At 46.5% G+C, this 22935-nt stretch overlaps 2 protein-coding genes across 3 annotated transcripts in view; one reads left to right on the forward strand and one right to left on the reverse strand.

Annotated features, from left to right (window-relative positions):
* Positions 1-149: 149 nt before the first annotated feature.
* Positions 150-21344, forward strand: ATPAF2 (ATP synthase mitochondrial F1 complex assembly factor 2). Of its 2 annotated transcripts, XM_012747897.3 has the most exons (8): positions 150-477; positions 12511-12555; positions 12785-12930; positions 14468-14565; positions 16165-16245; positions 18411-18523; positions 19007-19122; positions 20879-21344. In XM_012747897.3, the coding sequence occupies exons 1-8, from the start codon at positions 345-347 to the stop codon at positions 21014-21016; spliced, it is 870 nt and encodes a 289-aa protein (XP_012603351.1). In that variant the 5' UTR covers positions 150-344; the 3' UTR covers positions 21017-21344. The 2 variants fall into 2 exon arrangements, with proteins under 2 accessions (XP_012603351.1, XP_012603352.1); XM_012747898.3 differs by lacking the exon at positions 12511-12555.
* Positions 21345-22383: 1039 nt separating this feature from the next.
* Positions 22384-22935, reverse strand: part of DRC3 (dynein regulatory complex subunit 3) — a 36928-nt gene continuing 36376 nt past the window's right edge. The window contains exon 14 of the mRNA XM_075994071.1: positions 22384-22722. Within this exon, the coding sequence (XP_075850186.1) occupies positions 22609-22722 (114 nt within the window). The 3' untranslated portion in view covers positions 22384-22608. The remainder of the gene's footprint in view (positions 22723-22935) is intronic.

Consider the following 22935-nt stretch of genomic DNA (forward strand, 5'->3'; position numbering starts at 1 on the left):
GCGGCGCTTCCGCTCATTGGCGGGCAGAGAAAACACGTGGCGGGGTGCGCGAGAGGCCCGCTGGGACTTGTAGTCTTCTGGCCGAGGCACGGCGTGGGAGGGGGCGGGGCGAGATGCGTTTGTGATGCTGATTGACGGGGGGGGGGCGGTGCGCAGGAGGCGCGCGCCGGCGACGGCGCGCCGTTGGTGTCATGCGGAAGATGGCGGCGTCCAGGGGAGGCTGAGGGCTCTGCGGAGTCTGTGAGATTTCCGTACAGTCGGAGCGTGCGCCTTGGGGGTTTCTTCGTTCTGTGTTTTGTGCTCCCAGGTTTCGCGCCGCGCGTCCTCTCAGGCCCTCGGGCGCGATGTGGAGGAGCTGCCTCCGACTGCGGGACCCGGGGCGCCGCCTCCTGAACGGGCCCGCAGGTGGTCCTATAGCCTCCGTGGGGCCCAGGCCAACCCACCCAGCCCTGGCCCGGGCCTACGCGCCCCCGACAGGTGAGGCCAGTACTCGTGCTCTTTTGGCTGGGGGTTGAGCCAGGCTAAGGTGGGCTTCAGGCTTCGGCTGTGCAGGACAGGGTGACCGACGCAGGTGTCAGGGTCATGAGGTTATTCAGGCCAATCGGGTTCTAGTGCAGATGAGAAACTGAAGCCCAGACAAGGGCAGGGACGACCCGAGGGGACACAGCGCATCACAGCACGAGACAGTCATTGATACTTGGCCCGTGCAGCTTTTCTCAAAGGTTATGGCTCTCCTCTCTTTAATAAGGAAAGCAGGTGTCATCCTTGTTTTCAAATGGGGACGTTTGGGCTCTGGATTAGGACTTTCCCAAGGTTACAGAGCAGACTCTGTGAGAGGTTTGTGGAGGGCAAAGGCCAGCCAGCTTGACTGCTTTCTGTGTCCTCAGTGCTCAGCACAAGACCTGGCACAGTAGGATCCTAGAACCCAGACCTTCAGTTCTCCATTCCTGGGTCTTTGTAGGTTTTCTGGCCCTCCCTCCTACCAAAACCCCTGGTATCTGTAGCCTTCTGTCCTAAATAGGAGTTGACACCATGTCTCCTTCCTCCACCTCTGACTCTGATGAGGCCTAGAAGGTAGTGACTCTTTCAGTCCTGCTGGAAAGCAGATTAGGACAGGGGCAGGGAAACTTCTCAGGTTGGGGGCTGCAATAATTTAGCTGTAATCAAATAAGGCAACATTCAAGAAACTTTAATTAGATATACTTAAAATATGCATTATTTTGTAAAAATCTAACTACTATGTACTTAATTTTAAAAATGAAAACTATTTGTTAATTTTAAAGTTAACTAACCTTTTTAATGACTTTGTTTTATCTGGTTTTTGTTGGAAAGTATTTGAATATTTGATTGCAGCATGGAGGTCCACAATTTCAGTTGCTCTTCTAGACAGGTGTCAGTCATTTGGACCCTAAGGGCGTCTTGATTTGGGCTAGGTAGGAGAATGTAGATTCCCAGCAGTAAGTAGTTGAAAACCAAGAAAGCATATTTCGGGCATGTTGCCAAAGGCGTGAGTATTCTATTGTACTTTTCCATATTTCAATTGGATCTTAGCATCAAACAATGACTTTAAAATGTCATCTACTGAGAGCTCAGTCAATTCCATCTGTGGTTCTTTAGGTGCCTTGGTGATATCAACTAGGTGAGGCTGAAATGCTAATTTGAGTGTGACGTCATGATTCTCAAAGTCAGTGAACCTTTCATTGTGTTTTCCAATTAAAAGGTCTATAATTGGCCGGGCGCTGTGGCTCACGCCTGTAATCCTAGCTCTTGGGAGGCCGAGGCGGGCGGATTGCTCAAGGTCAGGAGTTCAAAACCAGCCTGAGCAAGAGCGAGACCCCGTCTCTACTATAAATAGAAAGAAATTAATTGGCCAACTGATATATATATATAAAAAAATTAGCCGGGCATGGTGGCACATGCCTGTAGTCCCAGCTACGTGGGAGGCTGAGGCAGGAGGATTGCTTGAGCCCAGGAGTATGAGGTGGTTGTGAGCTAGGCTGACGCCACGGCACTCACTCTAGCCTGGATAACAAAGCGAGACTCTGTCTCAAAAAAAAAAAAAAAATAAATAAATAAAAGGTCTATAATAGCTGCATATACATCAAATGATTTGCATATATCATCCTGCTCATCAATGACTTTTGCTAACTGGGGAAAATGTTCATCCAAAATTTCGTTTTAAAGAAGTGTTTTGGGCTGTGCGTGTTAGCTCAGGCCTGTAATCCTAGCACTCTGGGAGGACAAGGCAGGTGGATCCTTTGAGCTCAGGAGTTTGAGACCAGCCTGAGCAAGAGTGAGACCCCGTCTCTACTAAAAAAAATAGAAAGAAATTAGCTGAACAACTAAAAAAAAAAAAAAATATATATATATATATATATATATATATATATATATATATATAAAATTAGCCAGGCATGGTGTCGCATGCCTGTAGTCCCAGTTACTCAGGAGTCTGAGGCAGAAGGATTGCTTGAGCCCAGGAGTATGAGGTGGTTGTGAGCTAGGCTGATGCCAGGGCACTCTAGCCCAGGCAACAGAGTGAGACTCTGTCTCAAAAAAGAAAGAAAGAGAGGGAGGGATGGAGGGAGAAGAAAACTGTGTTTTGAAAAAAGATAGCTTTTTTTCAGAAATGCTTGGATTTTTTTGCCACATATCATATATAGGCTTAGTTTTACCTTGCAAAGAAATATTTAAGTCGTTTTGATTTGACATATCACACAGAAATGCTGCATTCCTATAGAAATCTTCTTTTAATAATTTACATCGCTGATTCTGTCCTTCATAAGATTTAACTATCTGTTATCGCAAAGGTAAAATTTTGGCTGTCCCTATGATATCCAATGCATGCACTTTAGAACGATATTGCAAATCTACACTGAATACCTCCTCTTTCCACTTTAGCCTGTTATAAAACTGAGGATGCCATGTTGCATGTGCAAGAGTATAGTTAACAATTCATATAACTTGTTGCAAAGTGTCACTTAAAATCGTAGCTTTAGCACAGAGATTTTACTGATGCAAGATACAATGAAAAGATGAAAGCATCTGAATCTGTTAATACTTTTTTTTATCTGTGCAATAAACCCTTCATGTTTTCCTGTCATGGAAGGTACACTGTCTTTATATACACTCACTAAATTTACCAAATTCATTCCAACTTTATGACATTTATCTTGAAAGTTGTTGAAGATACCTGTTCTCAATGTTCTGTAGTATCCAAGTCAGTACTATCCATTGATCCATCCAAAGAAATTGAATAATATGCATTTTCCTTTTGAAGTATTGCATGAAGTTGCTCTGTTAAGTCGAAGGCTAATTCATGCTGAGGATCAGTAATGGTTCTCCTTGGAAGAGGCAGTTGTTTGTACTTTGAAACATTATCAGAGTCTATGCATCCTACAACTTTGACAATGCATTCTTTCACAATTTCAATTAATACATCCCTGTATGGCTTCCCTTTTTTCCCCTAGCACATAAGCTACTTTGTAAGTTGCTCCAGTGGCATCATGTCCAGGTCTTATTGATGCTTGAAAGAATTGTCTTTGCTTTTACATCTTTTCATTTCTACACTATAACTTTTTGCGCCGCTCCCTCTAATTTAAAATATTTGTGGTCCTGGCCAGGCAAGGTGGCTCACATCTGTAATCCTAGCACTCTGGGAGGCCGAGGAGGGAGGAACACTTGAACTCAGGAGTTGGAGACCAGCTTGAGTAAGAGCGAGACCCCATCTCTTTAAAAGTAGAAATAATTAGCAGGATGCAGTGGCACGTCCCTGTAGTCCCAACTACTTAGGAGGCTGAGGTAGGAGGATTGCTTGAGCCTAGGCATTTGAGGTTGCAGTGGGCTATGATGATGCCACTGCACTCTTGCCAGGGTGACAAAGTAACTCTGTCTCAAGAAAATAAATTAATTAAATTAAAAATATATATATTTGTGGTCCTTATTATAATGCTGATGAGTCTTGAATTTCTTTTTTATGTATTTTTAAAATTTTTAACTTATTTTTTCTTTTTATTTCTCTTTTTTATTTATTTTCTTCAGAAGAGTGTTGAATTTCTTTAATGTTGATATTACAATATCACAAAGCAAGCAAATTATCTTATCTTTAGCAGAAACAATATAATATTGCAATTCCCAATCCTCATTAAAAACTGTTTTCTTCCTTCAGCATTCTCTTGGTCTTCTTTGACATGATGGGCTGTTAATAAGACAGAATTTAAAAATACTGTCAAGCTGTACAACTATTCATAGATTCCACTTCAAACAGAAATACAGTGCACAATTATCAAAAGCTGATAACAGAATAGCATAGTCGATCCCCATAAACACTTGCCAACCAGCCTCGTGCGGTAGTGGCGCCAGTCAGATGGGGGAAGTTAGAGCTAAATCATGAGCGCAGCAGCTGTCAATTTATCCCTCGTGGTTTACTAATGTTCTCGTTGTGCTGGCCAATCTGGGAAGATTATTTCATTGGGAAGATTTATTTCATTAAACTTATTTTATTCTTTGGTATTTTTAAATGCATTCATTTTTAAAATAAAACAAAAATGTAAAAGATGAACAAAAATGTATTAATACAAATAAAAGGATTTGTTCTGTAAAATTTGGATTCACTCAAAAGGCCACACTTAAGGACCTAGAAGGCCACAGGTGGCCTTAAGGCTGCAGGTTCCCCAGCCCTGGATTAGGGTAAGAGTAGGAGTGAGTCACTTCAATGAATGAAGAGTATTAACACTCCTTCCATTCAATTAGTCTTTCTGTGCTGGAGTCAGGAGACACAGTGGTCTTCAAGATATACATGACACCACTTGAATGATGTTCACTATCAAATGTAAAAGGTTATAATATCGTGATTAAACAGTAGCTTATAATATCCTGTGATAAGGGACACACAAAGGAACGCCTACTCCCATTTTAGGGGTGTTCAGGGTCTAGAAAGAGTCTTGGGCATTTAAGCTGAGCCATGATCGATAAGTAGTAGTTCATCAGTTTCCTTCCTCCCTTCAAGAAAAAAAAATAATAAATAAAAAAATAAGAAAAAAAATAAAAAAAGATAAGTAGTAGTTCGGTGAGAAAGAAGAAGAATATTGGGTATCCAGAACATGTCTAAAGGTGGCAACAAAGTATGAGGGACCTTGCTGTTTACACTGCCTGTTTTAGGAAACCCAGTTTAGCATTGTGGCAGGAGTACATATCTAGGATCTGATGCTGGCTAAAGCTCTGAAGTACTGTTGTGACTTGGGCATGTAAACTACTTCCTCATTTTCCGGTTAGTTGAAAGACTAGGTTGCCTCTGAGGGTCTGTCTTCTGGCTGTTAAATTCCATAACTTTATACAAATGGTGAAGTGGGTTGGATGCAGCAGGGGCTGAGGTTTCACCTATCAGAGTTCAAGTGTAGGGCCTGGAGGTGGGCCATGAAGGGCCAGTAAAGAAAGAAGCAGGGGATGGTGGCTTCAGGGGCCCTGCCCTTCCCTCTTTCTCTTGGGAGAGAGGGCAGGCATCCCACTACCTGAGTGTATTGGAAAAAAAAAAAAAAGAAGGAAAAGCATTCCAGGCTTGGCATAGCACAAGCAAAGGGGACACATTCAGGAGTTAACCAAGTTGGCAAAAGCAAAGGGCTAGTTTAAGTTGGTGGATGCTCACTTTCCATTATGGTGGCACTTGATCTGCTGTCTTCTTTTCCTTTCTATTGCAGACTTACTAGTTTAAGCTCTTGGAAGTACCTACCTGGCACATGGTAGGTAGTCATATGTGAAAGAAAATAGGAATGAATGAATGTATGAGGCACAGTGAGACGAAGGTGCACAAATCAGGCCCATGTGTGCACTACAGAGATCTTACCAGTTGTGAGATTTGTGTGTGTGTGTTTGGAGTGGTGGAATATTAACCCCAAGTGGTCCTTCTCAATCAACACTTAAAATGGCAAGCTGATTAAAGTTGGCTCCTTAGGAATGGCCATGCCATTGAGGTTATCCAAAGGAGAAAAGGAGTTTAGGAAAAGGCCACTGAGGTGTCAGAGGAGATGTTACAGCAGGAAGACCTATGTTGAGTCTGTTGTGGCAGTCTGATTCTGCACCAGTTTATCAAAATCTACCGCCTGGAGTGGGAGGTGTTTTGGAGAACAACATGTCTGGCTGAGTGCAAAAGCCCAAAAAAGTCAAGTCTTGTCTCTGCCATTTACAAGCTTGTCTATCACCTAGATAAGACATTTACCTCAGAGTCTCTACCACCTCTGAGGCATTAGCTGCCCTCTCATCCTCAGAGGATAGTGGTGTGGGTTGAAGGAGATTATATAGTCTGTAGATCAAGGGTCCAGCCTGCCACCTGTTTTTTTTAAATAAAGTTTTATTGGAACACAGCCATATTCATTTGTGCACATATTGTCTATGGCTGCTTTCACTACAGTGGCACAATTGAGAGCTGCAACAGAGATTGTGTGGCCTGCAAAGCCTAGAATATTTACTGTCTGGCCCTTTATAGAAAAAGTTTGCCAATCCTTGCTCTAGATACAAGAGCATTTTGGAAAATTATGTGTTTATACATTTGGCCTGAAGAATTTTTAACACAGCTTTATTGAGATATAATTTACTGGCTGGGCACGGTGGCTCATGCCTGTAATCCTAGCACTCTGGGAGGCCAAGGTGGGAGGATCGTTTGAGCTCAGGAGTTAGAGACCAGCCTGTGCAAGAGCGAGACCTCGTCTCTACCAAAAATAGAAAAAATTAGCTGGGCATGGTGGCGCATGCCTGTAGTCCCAGCTACTTGGGAGGCTGAGGCAGAAGGATCGCTTGAGCCCAGGAGTTTGAGGTTGCTGTGAGCTAGGCTGATGCCACAGCACTCTAGCCCGAACAACAGAGTGAGACTCTGTCTCAAAAAAAATATATATCATTTACTTACTGTACAATTCACTCACTTAAAGTGTAAATATAATAGTTTCCAGTATTCAGAGTTATGCAACCATTACCACAATCAATTTTAGAACATTTCATCACCCCCAAAAGAGATCCTTACTTTTACTTTAGTTAGCATCTTCCTTTACCACTTCCATCCCTTCAGCCCTAGGCAACCACTGCTTTACTTTTTTCCCTCATAGATTTTCCTATTTTGGAAATATGTAATAGGATATGATGTTTATGGACTGACTTTGTCACTTAGCATAATGTTTTTAATTTTATTTATGTTGTATCCTGTATCAGTACTCCATTCTTTTTTATTGACAAATAATATTCCATTGTTTGGATGTGCCACATTCTACTTGGTCATTCACCCACTCATGGACACTTGGGTTGTTTCCACCCTTTGGTTATGAAAAATGCTGCTGTGAACGTTTGTGTACAAGTTTTTATGTAGACATATGTTTTCATTTCTCTAGGGTTTATACCTAAGAGTAGACTTAGGTATATACTGGGTCAAATGGTAACTCTGTTAACTTTTGAAGAACTGCCAGACTGTTTTCCAAGATGGCCACACCATTTTACATTTCCAGCAGTGTATGAGGGTTACATTTTTTCCACATCCACCAACACTCGTTATGGTCTTTTTAATTATAGCCGTCCTAAAGGATGTGAAGTGGTGTTTCCTTGCAGTTTTGATTTGCATTTCCCTGGTGTTGAATGATATCTGAGCATCTTTTCACATGCTTATTGGCCATTTTTTATAATTCCTTTGAAAAATGTCTATTCGTATACTTTGGCCATTTATTTATTTATTTATTTTTATTTATTTTTGAGACAGAATCTCACTCTGTTGCCCCGGCTAGAGTGCCGTGATGTCAGCCTAGCTCACAGCAACCTCAACCTCCTGGGCTCAAGCGATCCTTCTGCCTCAGCCTCCCGAGTAGCTGGGACTACAGGCATGTGCCAACATGCCCGGCTAATTTTTTCTATGTATTTTTAGTTGGCCAATTAATTTCTCTCTATTTTTTAGTAGAGATGGGGTCTCGCTCTTGCTCAGGCTGGTTTCAAACTGCTGACCTTGAGTGATCCTCTTGCCTCGGCCTCTCAGAGTGCTAGGATTACAGGCGTGAGCCACCACGCCTGGCCTGGCCATTTTTTAATTGAGTTATTTGTCTTTTTATTATTAGGTTGTAAGAGTTCTTTATATATAGAGAGAGAGAGACTGAAGAATTTTGATAACCTGAAAACAGTTGGTCAGAGCTGCCTTGAGCTAGGATGGAGGGATGCCCAGAGTTAGAACTTCAGCTTTGAGGCCCGCCAGGTGGCACTGTTTTAAAAGAGAAAGGTGTTGAGAACACTCTGAGACCAACACTTCCTCTTCTGGGTGCATTGTGGGAGTTGTAGTTCCTGAGTCTTTGAATCTCCAAAGAGAAGGCCAGCCCGGAAAATTGTGCCTGGTAGGATGATCACTCACTGGTCTATAAAGACCAGGACTGGAGGATTGAAGGGGGAAGTGAGTGATGCAGAAAACTGCTTGTTTCTTTGTATGGACTGAAGCAACCTCACAGGACAAAGGGACCCAAAGGACATTGATTTCCAATTCAGCCCTTTTCACATGAGCAGTTGTTCTCTGCTTATATAGCCTGTTTTCTTGTGGCCAACTTTTTAAATTCAACACTTTTTCACAAACCCATTTCTTTACATAGTTCAAAAAATTGTCTCTTAAAAAGCACTATGTGTGTTTTTGCCATAGATGTTCTATAAAGCCACAGTCCCCAACCCCCGGGCTGCAGATGAGTATTGGTACCGGTCTGTGGCCTATTAGGAACCAGACTGCATAGCAGGAGGTGAGCAGCAGGCAAGTGTGCAAAGCTTCGCCTGTGTTTACAGCCACTCCCCATTGCTGGCATCACCACATAAGCTCCACCTCCTGTCAGATCAGGGGCAGCATTAGATTCTCATGGGAGTGCAAACCCTACTGTAAACTGCGCATGTGAGGGAACCAGGTTGAGCGCTCCTTATGAGAATCTAATGCCTGATGATCCGAGGTGGAGCTGAGGCGGTGATGCTAGCGCTGGGGAGTGGCTGCAAATACAGATTATCATTGGCAGAGAGGTTGGACTGCACAATAAACGTAATGTACTTGAATCATCTCGAAACCATCCCTACCCTCACCCCCTAGTCCATGGAAAAATTGTCTTCCATGAAACTGGTTGAGGACTGCTGCTCTAAAGGGAGTGATTCAATTCATGCTCAAAATAGATCCTAGTTCTCCATGATTCTACAAAGCTAGGCTGGTTTTTTTTCATCTTCAAAGATGGTATTCCCATTGATGTTGGCTAACCCTGTATTCACTGAAAATATGGGCGCTTCGCAGGCTCCTGGTAGTGTCATGATTTGTCTTATGTGACCCATGATCCTTGAGGGCCCAGGTGAAGAACTTCTTTCTCTTTGACATTGTTGGGGGCATAAATCCCACCAAATTAATTGTCCAGATCGTGTTCTTGCTTACCTATGTGAACCCTGTACTTGGCTCCCTTTGCCCTCCTTGCTGAGACCTCTGTGTCCCTCAGTCCCCCCAGAGCTGCCCAGCCCCCGCCTCCCTCTCTCAGCATCTCTCACCATTCCCTGCTGGATAGCCAGTCTTGTCCTTCTGACTGTCTTTCTAGTGCTCCAGAACTGTACTTTCCTGAAGACCTGGACCTTCATGGAGCTGTTTCTTCTGGGAACTTTCCACAATGCCCCCTCCAAAAATGAATCAATCAATAAATAAAGTTTGGTAACTCCTGCCTCTTCTTCAGGTTGCCTATTAAGTTTGCTTCAGCCCGGGACAAGGTCAGGCTTCCCTAGTGTGTGTTTCCATCATGGCAGGTGCCTTCTCCATCACAGAAGTCACCTTATTGTTAGCCTGGTTTATTGTCTGTCTTCCCACTAGACAGCAAGTGGCTTGAGGGCAGAGATGAGCTTTGCACACATCCCATCCCCGAGACTTATCACTCATCCTGGAATGTGGCCAGTACTCACCAAAGTTTGTTCCAAGACAAGTTTGCCCCTCCCAGTGTCAGCATCACTCAGGAGAGCCCCTGTCTAAAACATGTCCATATGTGCACCTGCCTTCTCATCTGAGGCCCAGAAGCCCCTGGGCTCCTTTTGCCCTTCTGCTATGTCTTTTTCTGCATGGTTTTCTCCTGTTTTGAGCTATTTTGGTGGCTCCTTCCCTGCCCCTCCATCTATTGCACTCCCTTCTAGTTTTTTCTTATTCAGATACAGAGGTGGGCCTGGCCAGCGAAGCAGAAAAAAGACTTCTCTCACAGGAAGCCTAGCTGTCTGGCAGCTTTTGATGGTTCCGCCTGTGCCATCAGTTTCTGGCCTGAGTCTATTCCTCTGCCCCAGGTCTTTGGGGCCTGTCTGCCGGGCCTGAGCTGGCAGTGTGCTAGAGTGTTTACTGGCATGTTGTGCTCTCTGCTTATGGGTCTCCTGCTTCCATGGGAAGACCCTTCCCTTAGCATTGAGTCAGAGCTCTCAGAGCTCTTCCCAACTTCCTGCCTGGCCTGGCTTTTATATGTGTTGCCCAGCCCATGTGTTGGAAATCACAAGAGATGTGGTCTAGATACCTCAATCCAGACCAGAAAGAGGAAAGGAAGCCTCCAGACCCATGTCTAACTTGCCATTTGAATATGACCAGGATAGCCTGTAAAGTAGCGAAATTTAAAAGCAGTAGGTGGCCGGGCGTGGTGGCTCACACCTGTAATCCTAGCACTCTGGGAGGCCGAGGTGGGCAGATAGCTCAAGGTCAGGAGTTCGAAACCAGCCTGAGCAAGAGCAAGACCCCATTTCTATTAAAAATAGAAAGAAATTAATTGGTCAACTAAAAATATATAGAAAAAATTATCCAGGCATGGTGGCGCATGCCTGTAGTCCCAGCTATTCAGCCAGGCTGAGGCAGAAGGATCGCTTGAGCCCAGGAATTGGAGATTGCTGTGAGCTAGGCTGACACCACAGCACTATAGCCCAAGCAACAGAGTGAGACTCTGTCTCAAAAAAATAAAAATAAAAAAAGCAGTAGGTTGGTGCATTTTGTGTCAATTTTGGTATCACATATGTGAGAGAAACAATGTTATGATTTCAGATGAAGGTGGTAAATCATGCCATAGTAAGACTGCATCATCTTGGTGGCCATATCTGATCACTTTAAAAAGAAATTTAAACTCCATAAGGACAGAGATTTTTGTCTGTTTTATTCACCATTGTATCCAAAGTGCCAAAAACAGTGCGTGGCACATGGTAGACATACAGATATTTTTGAGGGAAAACAATTTGAGGCTTAGTTTAGTAAATTCAACTATGGAATGCAGTTCTGGTCCATCTGTCTTTAAGTATTAATGATAACAAATGAGACTGGGGGGAAACACTGATATGACGTAGAAAACATAAAAATAATGTTTGGAGTAAAACCAACCAGATGCTCTTTCTCCTCCATTACCTTCCCCCCTCCATGCACACACACCAAGTTCTGAATTTTCATAGTCTGTTTGAATTAGTGAAATTTTAATGTAAGCTTGGTTGTTGTTTTTTTTAAGCATTAAAAGCAAACTATTTAATTAATCTCCTTTTCCTCCACATGCTACATCATTATTTCCAATAAGTAACTTCAGTTATTGTCTCTGAAGGCTTTTAGAACCCAATGAATGTGTGAAAGAATGAACAAACAAGTGAATGAATGAAGGTTTTGTGTTTGTCACAGATGTTGAGAGACTGAGTTATAGTTTATAGCTTCTAAAATGTGTCCTGTTTGTTCTTTATTAGTTGAGGAAATCTGCATAATTCTTTATGAAGTGCTCTTGGTTTTTAATCCCTCCAGGGTGAAAGAGAGAGAACATATTTACAGTTTCATGTAAGATTTTATTCAAGTTATTTTCAAAAGAAAACAGAGGACACTCATTTTCTCCTTCTTAAAGGAAGTGTTTGGAGTTGCTGTTGAATATACAAGCAAGCTGGTTAATTAGGTTAATTAATTGGAGTGGGGGTGGGAAATGCTCCTGGGAGCTCTACTTCCTGCCTGCACCCCACACATGTGCACACATGCGTGCACACCCGCACACACACACACACGCATGCACACACACTCGCTTTCCACTCACCTCTTCTTAGAGGCATCAGTGTTTTGCCTGAAATGGGTCTCTGGCTTTGTCCCATTCAGACACCGGCTTTAGCTCCAGGCGAGATGTGCTGGCATGGGGGCTGTACTGGTGGTCAGGGCGGGTGGGGGAGCGTGCTCAGATGTTAAAGCAGGAAAGGCAGGGAAGTCTGTCAGGGCACACAGTCTGCAGCTAGTGCTGCTCCTGATCAGACTTGTCCCTGGGCTGGGGGACTGGTGTTGGCATGACCAGCATGTCCTGTTCCTCCCTTCTCCCAGGAGATCCAATGCTGCCTCCTCCGGCTTTAATCAGAAGCCGTTGATTATACTGTGTGGAGTGGGACAGACCTTGAATGGGGATATGAAAATCAAGCCAGTCAATCAGCATTAGCAGTAATGATACAAGCTGGTCCTGTCGCTTCCTGAGCTGTCTCAGCGTTATTTTAAACTGCCTTTTTGAAAAATCTTTCTTACAGAAAGGAAGAGATTTTATCAGAATGTCAGCATCACACAGGGTGAAGGTGAGTGTCTGAAATTTTGAGTGCCTCTTTTTTTTTTAATGAATGGTTGGAAACATTTTTCATCTTCAGCAGGTTCAGTGGTGAGATTATCCTTCCTGCTTTTGTCAAATATGTTTTCATAAGGGACACAGACTTGTCTTTGTCTGCACCAATTCAAGTGGCTAAATATAGGAATGGTCACTCAATTCCACTTAACAATCCCTGAGAGTTTTTCATTTGATCTTTCAAGGTGGCTTTGAGATAAACCTGGACCACAGGAAGCTGAAAACTCCCCAAGCCAAGCTCTTTACGGTCCCCAGCGAGGCCCTGGCTATCGCAGTGGCCACTGAATGGGACTCCCAGCAAGACACGATCAAGTACTACACCATGCACCTGGTAACAAGCTCACAGTGCAAGCCTACACCCTGAGACCTGCCAGGGCTTCCTAGTCTACCTGGCAAAAATTTAGACTCCTTTCCAAATTCTGACGAGGCCCTGGAGGTCGGACTCTGCCTGCCTGGGCTTGGGGCACACTCACCTCCTCTCAGTCGTTGAATGTGCCAAACTCTTTCCTGGCTGGCCTGGCCACCTACAGTTCCCTCTGCTTGGAATGCCGTGCTGGAGGGCTGGTTTCTCCTCTGGTCTCAGGACAGATGTCACCTCCACTGACTGCCCAGCTCTCTTACTTTCTATTATAGCAGCTGGTCATTTGTTCCATCAGCACTTAGACAACTTGTAATTGTCTATTTTATGTTTGCACTTTTATTGTTTGTCTCCTCCACTGCCTGGTAAGCAACAGGAGGGCAGGGGCCACGTCTGATTTACTCCCCTGTGTCTAGATAGCCCCTAGCAGGAAGTTTAGTTGGCACTCGGTAAATATTGGCTGAATGTAGGAACCACTAGGGGCAGATGGGTGAGTGAGGAAGACCCCCCATTTAGCCAGCCCCTCATCTACACAGAGGGGCTCACCAGGGACTAGAGCTGACTGGGGATACGTGGGATCAGCCAGACCCCTAAGGTCTAGCTTCTGCGGCTTCTAAACTGCAACCATAGGCAACTTGCTGCCCCTTTCTCAGCCCCATGTGCCTCATGTATAAAAGGTGATTGATAACAGATCTCCTTCATGGAGGTGTGATCAGGATTGGATGAGATGTTGCATAGAAAGCGCTGGGCGTGGTTCCTGGCACAGAGTGGGCACTCTGTCGGTATAGGAGTTGGTTGCTGGCTTCCTTTTCATTGCTGTGCTCAACCTTTGCAAACCCAGCTGGGCTTCCTGTCAGCATCATGGCCTGCTGAGGTGCCAGCCTGCTCCTTGCCTATGTGATGGAATTAAGGTAATTAGGGCTATAAGCTAATAGAGTAACCTAAGCAACCTATTATTGACAAGGTGCATCTGGAAAAATAATCTTGATCCCAGATTGCATGGTTCGTTTCCTTGTTATCTAAGGCATTAAGGTGGCCAGCTGGTGAAGTTTTCAGTCAGATCTGACTGCCATTACTGATATGTGTCCTATTTGCTGTGTCTGACCGTGTACTTAACCTCTCTGGGCCTCAGTTTCCACATCTCTCAAATGGATATAATAATAGTACCTACTGCAAAGGTTTGGTGTGAGGATTAAATTAAATACACTAGAGCCTGGTGGTAAAGGACATGTGACCTTGGGGAAGTTCACTAATGCTAGTGCCACTATGAGGCTCCTCTGGGTCCCTTGAACATTCACAAAGAGCATTTAGCACGGAGCCTGGCTACACGTGCTCTCGCGAGCTGTGCCGCTGCTGTGGTGTGAGGGCACCTCGGGTCGGGAGCTTTGTTCGGGGTGGTGCTGTCCAGTTCTCGCCCTGCAGCTGTGTGTCAGATGCTGGGTCCTCAGGAGAGCAGGGCTATTGCCTGAGCCCAGCAGGTGGTGACAGGCACTTTCTGCCTTTGATTCAGACCACACTGTGCAACACATCCTTGGACAACCCAACCCAGAGAACCAAGGATCAGCTGATCCGGGCGGCTGTGAAGTTTCTGGATACAGACACCATCTGGTAATTGACAATTAGATAGGCGTTCTCCTTGGATAGAGCGAGTCCCTGGGGCTGTTTTGCCTCATTTGCCCGGATGGTTATCAGTGGAAGGAGAGGCAGACCCTTTCTGTTACCTCACGGGACAGGGACTGTGGCCTACTTGATGTGGGCGCTTGGCTGCTCTGCAGATCGCTGGGGGAGACTCCCCTTCCCCAGCCCAGCAGCTGCCCCTTGGGCTGGGGTGGGCCGAGGGGGTGTGTGTATAGCTCTTGCAGGCACCAGGACCACAGGGGTCACTTACTAGTCCTTAGTGGGGCCCATGACCTTGGACTTCTGCCCACAGGCAAGTTCTCACGTAGGCATCCTGTCACTACAGATGTTGATATTCAGGAGCTGCCTCCTCTGGTTCAGAAATCTCCTCTTGTTCTATGTTTTTTGGCCAAATGGTCAGTGATACTGAAGGGAAGTTGAAGAAACAACTGAAGTGGTTGAGCAGTGCCAAGCCTGCTGGCCTGAGTGCTCCAGGATCCTTAGTCATCTCACCATGACACAGGAAATCAGCGCTGACGGGAGGGGGTGGCCCACAGCTGGTGGGAAAGCTCACTCCATTTGTTAGGGGTCACTTGATTGTAGGGAGTGAAATCCACTCAGCCTCGCTCAGGCAAAAGGGGGGGTTCTTGAAAACTGTGCAAGGATCCTGACAGGACATGAGGGACAGCTGGGCCACCCGGATGGGAGTTGGAAGATGAGATGCCAGAGCTGCTCCCTGTGCCCCACCGGAGCAGGCAGACTGTCGGGGAGGAGGGTCTGTCTGCTTGTCTGCTCCTCGCGGCAGCGCAGCTTTTCCTGCGCACTGTGACCTCTCTTCCCACTCGGCTTCCACAAGACTGTGGCTTTCCACAGTGCCCACGTGGGTTCCCATCTCATGAGACCTTGCAGCTCAGCTCCCCCTCAACTGACTCGTCTCTGTGTCTCTGGGCCAAAATAAGTGGCACAGCCTGACCTCTAGCTTGGTCCCTTCAGGTCAGGTGTCCATGCCAGCAGCTGCATCCATAGCTTATGGCCAGGAGGTGGGTATAAGCAGGCAGTTTGGCCTGTGGCCAGGGGTATTGCCTCTTGGAGGGGCTGAGGGTAAGAGTGCAGTGATGTCTGGCACAGCATTCACATTCAACATCTGAGGATCAAGTGGGTGTGGCTCAGGGGTTGCAGCTAATAGACTGGATCTGCTTTAGAATGGCTGTAACATATAGTGCTGCAAGCTGGGGCCTGTCAAATATTTGGGGGTACTTAGGGCACTGGTTCTCAAACTCAAGCATACATTAGAATCCCCCGGAGGGCTTGTTATGATACAGATTGCTGGGTCCCACACCCTCAGAGGTTCTGTTTCTACAGGTGTGGGATGCAGCCTGTGAATGTGCATGTCCAAGAAGTTCCTAGGTGATGCTGATGCTGCTAGCACTAGGGCCACACTTTGAGAACCACTGCTTTAGGGAAAGATTTGTGGGACTGGAATGGTGGTGGTGAAGTTTTTATTGTTGCCCTTTATGTTTTTCCTTTTCTATCACTGAATAAAGGAATTGTACTTTTTTATTAATGAAGGCGATTTTTACAATGAATTAGCTACAGGGTGGAAGAGCCAGAGACATTAGTGGAACTTCAAAAGAATGAGTGGGATCCAATCATAGAATGGGCCGAGAAAAGGTAAGATGTGAGCCCTGCAGAAAACATTGACTGGGTACCGGCATTGGGCAGGGTCTTGGGGTCAGGCGGCCACACTGCACAATCAAAGTTCTTAGCTATGTTGGCTTTCTGATTTCAGAGCATCCTTGGGATTCCACTCCCCTCAGATGTTCAGGGATTGGGTCACCTTGAAAAAAATGTCCTCAAATTCATTTCAGCTGCTGTGCACTGAGCACCTGATATTGTGATGCACACTGAGTAGGGGCAGCTCTGTGTCCTCAGTGAAGCAGCAGAGTCCCCAGGCCACCTTCTTCCAGTGGGTCAGAGCAGCAGTGTTGGTTTGAGTCCCAGTTTTGCCACTATCAAGCTGTGTGACTTTCGGCTAATGAGTAGATCTCTCTGAGCTCTAGTTTTCTTGTCTATAAATGGGGCTAATAATCCCTACCTCTTAGGGTGTTGGCAGGAGTAAGTGGAATGAAATGAAACGTAAAGTGCTTAGCATTCTGCTTAGCACACAGTAAATGCTCAGATTTTGGCAGTTACTTTTATCTTTATCACAATTATTGTACGATTAAAGAAAATCATGAAACTGTGTATGATGCATGTGCACACAGGGAGGTGTGGACAGCCTCCTGCAGAACTGCGGGTGACGCCTGTGGTCTGTGGTTTCTAGGAGCTGATGACGGCCAGTGTTTTCCCTAATAGGGCGACTGCTGAGTGCAAAACTGAAACAGGCTGTTGATATGGTGGCAAAGTTGACTCAGCTTCATTTTATCCCAAGGGAAATTTGGAAGGGCTGGCTTTCATGGCACTACCTTGACGGCAGTATTCATAAGCTTACAAGGTGTATTTCTTGGTACAGTATTTTTCACAAAAGTGCTGTTGTCAATCCGCCCCACTCATTTGCCACACATTGCCTGAGTGCTCACAGTGTGCCAGGCATCCTTGGGATTTAAAGGAAAAGGCAAAGCCAGTTTCCTGAAGAATCAGATAGCAATGCTGTGTGAGAGATATGCCGTTACAATGTCATTTTGGAATCTAATGAAATATAACAATAACTTAGGTGCTTAGAGATCTTTGCTGTGATACAGAGTCATCAAGTTTTTGTGGCAGTAGAGATATCCCCACCTTAATAGTTTACACAAAAACCTAGCCATTTCCCACTGTCAATTTTATATTATTAGAAATTTCAGCAAGAATATTTTTAAAACAATAGAAAATATCAATTATATGGAAGAAAATCGTTACTCTGTTTTTTTGTTTTATGTAGTTATCCTTTATTTATTTATTTATTTATTTATTTTGAGGCAGAGTCTCACTCTGCTGCCCGGGCTAGAGTGCGGTGGTGTCAGCCTAGCTCACAGCAACCTCAAACTCCTGGGCTCAAATGGTCCTCCTGCCTCAGCCTCCTGAGTAACTGGGACTACAGGCATGCGCCACCATGCCTGGCTAGATTTTTCTATATTTTTTAGTTGGTCAGCTAATTTCTATTTTTAGTAGAGATGGGGGTCTCACTCTTGCTCAGGTTGGTCTTGAACTCCTGAGTTCAAACGATAGTCCCGCTTCAGCCTCCCAGAGTGCTAGGATTATAGACGTGAGCCACCTCGCCCGACCTGTAGTTATTATTCTTGAAAATGTATCTTCTCTTGAAGAAGCTCATGTCCCATAGATCACAGACCAATAACAATGCCTTGTTTATCATAGAAGCTTGATGAATGTTTGAAAAAAATGATTGCATGATAAAGGACATATACAAATATCTGTTTAAGGAAAATAGTCTTTAAAAGAAATCTTTTAGATTTCTTTTAAATCATGCCCTCAAATCTGAAAAACTTTAATTTAGAGAGGTTTAAAAAGCATATATCCCAGACTTCTGTAGATTCCAAGGCAAATGAATTAGCATTTCAGGCAGCTGTGTGTGACTGAGCCCTTGCTCATATGACCCATCAAGCATGCCTTCATTCAAGGCAGTCTTGGTCCTCTGGGTTTGCTCTTGGGGGACAGCAGATCAAGTCAGGATGTCACTAACCACGGTGGCAGTTGCTGCTAGAGTCCTTAAGATTAGCTCCTTGGCCACATGCCCCAAAGGGGCACACCCATGCTCAGATGTTTAGGTCTTTGCTTCAGGTTAAAAGCTGTGCTGCTCTTAGGCCACAGCTCAACAGGGACGTACCTTTTCCTTTCAGATATGGTGTGGAGATCGGCTCCTCCACCAGCATAATGGGACCCAGCATCCCGGCCAAGACTCGAGAGGTGCTTGTCAACCACCTGGCGTCTTACAACATGTGGGCCCTACAAGGTCTGTAAGTTTCCTGGCATGCAGGGGTGGGTGTGATGCCCTTCCCCAGGCACTCTGAGCTGTAGGGCTGCTGTGAGCCTGGAGGCTGGCTGGCTCTGATGCTTTGGTCACCACGCCAGCCCACACCTTTCCAGCTGAAAGTTGGGTTTTGCCTCTCCAGCATAAGTTTCAAGTTCAAATCTCATGGGCCTGGCTCAGGTCACATGCCCATCTGTCAAGCAATTACTCTGTGGGGTGGGGGTGGCGTGCTGTGATTGGCAGGTTCAAGTCACATGTCCACTGGGTAAAAGCAAGGAGGATAACCCCCAAGGAAAAACAGAGTGCTCTCAGAAGAGTAGGCCAAATGCCAGAGGGGCCCTGGGATGTTCTCCCCCTCCCAGCCCTTTGCACTGGTCACTCCTGTCCTCTAAGGCTGCAGGGACTCACAAGGTAGGCTGTAGCAGCTACTCTGTTTGGGTTCTGATTTGGCTTATGTCCCCACAGGGATTGAGTTTATAGTGACCCAGCTCAAGTCCATGGTGCTGACCTTGGGCCTGATTGACCTATACCTGACGGTGGAGCAGGCTGTGCTGTTGTCGCGCCTGGAGGAGGAGTACCAGGTGAGGAGTGGCACTTCAGGTCCCACCTTACCTGGTCCTGATTCAGGCTAATTTAGGGATGGGTGGCTGACCCACCCGAAGTATTGTATACACTTGGCTTTTATTTCTTTTGTGTACATACAGAAACCACACTAAGGACCAATAAAAGTATTATCAAGTAGTAATAATTTTTTAAAAATAGTAAATGCTGCTGCTGTGCTTGGCACTCCCCATATTGCCTTGCCTCCTCTTCTCAACAGCCTGGTCAGCTGGGGGCTGTGGTTATTCCCATTTTACACAGGAAGAAACCAAGGCTTAAGGTTGCCTCTCTAGAAAGTGTTCCAGGCTGGGTTTGAAGTCAGGTCTGGGTGACTCTAGGGCCAAGACCTTCATCCCTTGCTCCAAATATGGAGGCTCATGGACAGCTAAAGACTATTTGGGCTTGATACACCCTGCAGAACAGGCCCTGCTGAGATGACTGACCCCATTTGTGCTCCTAAGTTGGCCAAGCCTTCATACCCCCACATTGTATCTGGCTGGCAGAGGAGCATAGGGGTAGCTGCTATCTGTACAGAGTTTTGATTTAGGTGGCTCAGAGTTAGGGTTTTGCTACACTCTCGTTTATATTTATTAACTCTGAAAATTATGGCAGTTTTTATAGTCTTGTTGTTGTTGTTCCTCCAACAGAAGGTTAATTGCCATTATGAGTTGGCTCCTAGTATGATAAAAACCTATTTATAATGTCAGCATTTCCCAAGTCCATGTAGTCTTCTGCTCAGAAAAATGCCAGGGGAAAAACTGTTTCTGTTCAGCAGAGGTAGCTAGCTACTTTTGGATATTGGAACCAATTACATGGGAAGGGGTGACTTGTGGAGCTGGTGGGGACCCAGGAAACCTGGCTTCAGGTCTGGGCTCAGCTTTCAACTGTGGGACCCAAGCCAGACCATCATTCTCTGTTGATCTTCCACGAGATGAGGAATAACCTAGATTGTGTATGTGATGGTATAAAATGAAAGTATAGAATGCTTTTCAGATGACATATTACAAATGTCCCCATTGGGATTGGGCAGCCCAGCAATGCAGATAGCTTGTGAGGCGGGAAGATGCTGAGCTCCTCGACTGGCTGGAGCAGCCAGGCCAGGGAGCAGCCAGCAGGGTTGGGCTGGAGTTGCACTGATGTCTGGACAGCTGCACTGTATTTCTGGGGCTCCTCCCTCTTGCTTTTAGAGCCCTGGAGAGAATCTGCAGCCTGCCCCAGCGTGCAGACAGAGGGCCTCTGTACGACTGCAGCTTCCCCAGGAGGCAGAACTAAAGCCACTCTGAGGCCCTGATTGATTTATCCATTCCACCCTCAGGGGGACCGGGGGTACTTGCAGCCCATCATGGCGAGGCAGCTCATAGAGAATGACAGTCTAGAGGCTGCCTCATGCTGGCTTCCTAGTAGGATGAAGTGTGGGAGAAGTGAGTACACACAAGCCAGGCCTCCACAGAGCAGTCCCACAGATGGTTCTGGGGCCAGCCTGCCCAACAGTGGGCAGCCACTGGCCGTGGGCCTGGACTGCTCTTCTCCAGACCATCCGTGCCCCAAGAGCACAGGTGCCTGCTCTGGCCACCTGGGTGTTCTTACCTGCTGCCGCTCCTCCACGCATGTCTCGTGTGTCTTGGCAAGATCTGAGGCTACGGCCCTCAGACCAGCTGTTGGGGTGGCGGTGGCTCTGGCCAGCGGGCAGCCAGGCACCAGCCACTTGCCGAGCAGCTTGTCTTGTCCTCCTCTCAGATCCAGAAGTGGGGCAACGTTGAGTGGGCCCATGACTACGAGCTGCAGGAGCTGCGGGCCCGAACTGCTGCTGGCGCCCTCTTCGTCCATCTCTGCTCCGAGAGCACTACAGTCAAGCACAAGCTCCTGCAGGAGTGAGGCCTGGGCAGCGCCTGCCCCACGGGACGGACCGTACAGCCACAGCCCCTCTGGCCTGCAGGGTCCTGCTGACCCTCGGGGCTCCCCCAGCATGCAGGGCTCCCCTGACCTGCGGGGCTCCTCTGGCCCATGAGGCTCCCCTCACCATCGGGACTCTTCTGACCTTCAGGGCTCGGCCTGGCTCAGCATTTTTGAGAGATGGCCCAGAGACACAGTGCGCTGTCCAGAGGTCAGCCTCATTCCAGGGCAGCAGTGAGTGAAGGAGATGAGTTGTACAAGTGACTTTCTCTTGACCCTGATTTTATTAAATATTTCTCCACCCTGGAAACGTGTTGAGCCCCGTTTCCATAGCGCCTCTGTGCTTCTCTATTCTTCCTATTTTGTCTGGGTTGCACCGAGGTTAAGCAGCGTGTCTCCCATGGCATGCTTTGTATCTGCTGCCCAGTCAGGAAACTCACACTGGGGAAGCAGTCATGTCACCCACAGATAACTCTATTTGTGTTCTTCAGCCTTCAGCCTGAAGGCTTTTTTTTTTTTTTTGCTGGATTTTAATCAAAAAAATCTTTTGAAAGTGAGTCCTTCCTGGTCTAAGCTGGTCGTTTCTATTTTGTTCCTTACTGTTCTAGAAAAAATGATTTACTCTTGAAAATAGAAAGTTGTTTCTGGGTTAAACGCCCTAACAGGCTTGGCAGTCACCTGATGTGCATTCACCTTCCACACGGGAGTCCTGAGAGTCCCCCCGACACGGCCACCTCCACGGGCCTAGGAGGCAGGTGCTGTTTCCTGGTGCCAGGTCCAGTGAGAGGGCAGTGAGTGGGGAGAGTGAAGGCTTCCTGAGCCCTGTGTCCATGCACACCTGAGCAACAAAATGCCTCACCCCTGTTCACAGGGCACTGACAGCATGCCAGTTGCCTCCACGCTTCCCACATACTAGCCCTGAACCCCTTGATGTCACTCTGAGGAGGCACTGTCACAGATGAAGCCTAGGCTGCAGCGGTGACATGGAGCTGGGATGCCCAACCTGCACTCTTTGCTTCTGGAGGGTCCTCAGGTCCCTTCAGCCAAACTCTCAGGCGAAGGGAGCCCTGGCCTCTGCCTTGGTGGGCAGGCCCAGACCCCAGCACTGTGGTAGGAGCCACAGCCTCTCCTGCTTCCCTGCTCCTCTCAAGGAGAGCTGGCGTCCCTTCGCCTGCAGCTGCCGCCTGCTCTGACACACACCCCAGAGGAAATGGTGCTGGCACACGTCTGACGTTATGGCACAGCCAAGAGTCTAGTTGACTGCCAGCCCCCTTGGGAGTTGCTGTTGTAGACTGGCCAAGGACCTGCTGTTCAGCTTGATCTTTCTCCTGTTCATACATGAACATGAATTTTGATTTTTTTTTTTTAAAGAATAGGAAACATGACATGGGTCCTTTATTTTTCTCCAAATTTGTAAGTTTTTCCAGGGGTGGGTAAAGAAGGGTGTTAGGGGAGTCCTGGGTTGAGAAATTCCCAGTAACTGTCTCCTGAGGCTGTCAGTGAAGTGTGTACACTTCCTCCTCCTGCTTGGGCCTGGTGCTGTGCTTTGAAGGGACCCTGGGACCCACACGCACCTAGTCTATGATATCGCCATACTCCAGGTTGTCTAGTTCACTCTGCATGTGGTCGATGTACTGACTGATCTCCTTTACTCGATCGCGGTTCCTCGTGGTCTCATCCTTGTGAATCTGGAGGGTAAGACCAGAGCCCACCATCCTTAAATCAGATGCCTGGTTAACATCTGCTACCAAGTCCAGGTGAAGGGAAAGGAAAATAGTTTTTGGTATCTGCGAAATCCCTCATTGACTGCAGAGCCTCGCCAGGTTCTGCTGATCTCTACGTATTTGAGGTAGGAGTTAGAGAAACGATGAAGCACATGGGTTTTAAAATCTCTTGGCAAC

Source organism: Microcebus murinus, chromosome 18 (genome assembly GCF_040939455.1).
Source record: "Microcebus murinus isolate Inina chromosome 18, M.murinus_Inina_mat1.0, whole genome shotgun sequence".
NCBI classification, from domain to species: domain Eukaryota; kingdom Metazoa; phylum Chordata; class Mammalia; order Primates; family Cheirogaleidae; genus Microcebus; species Microcebus murinus.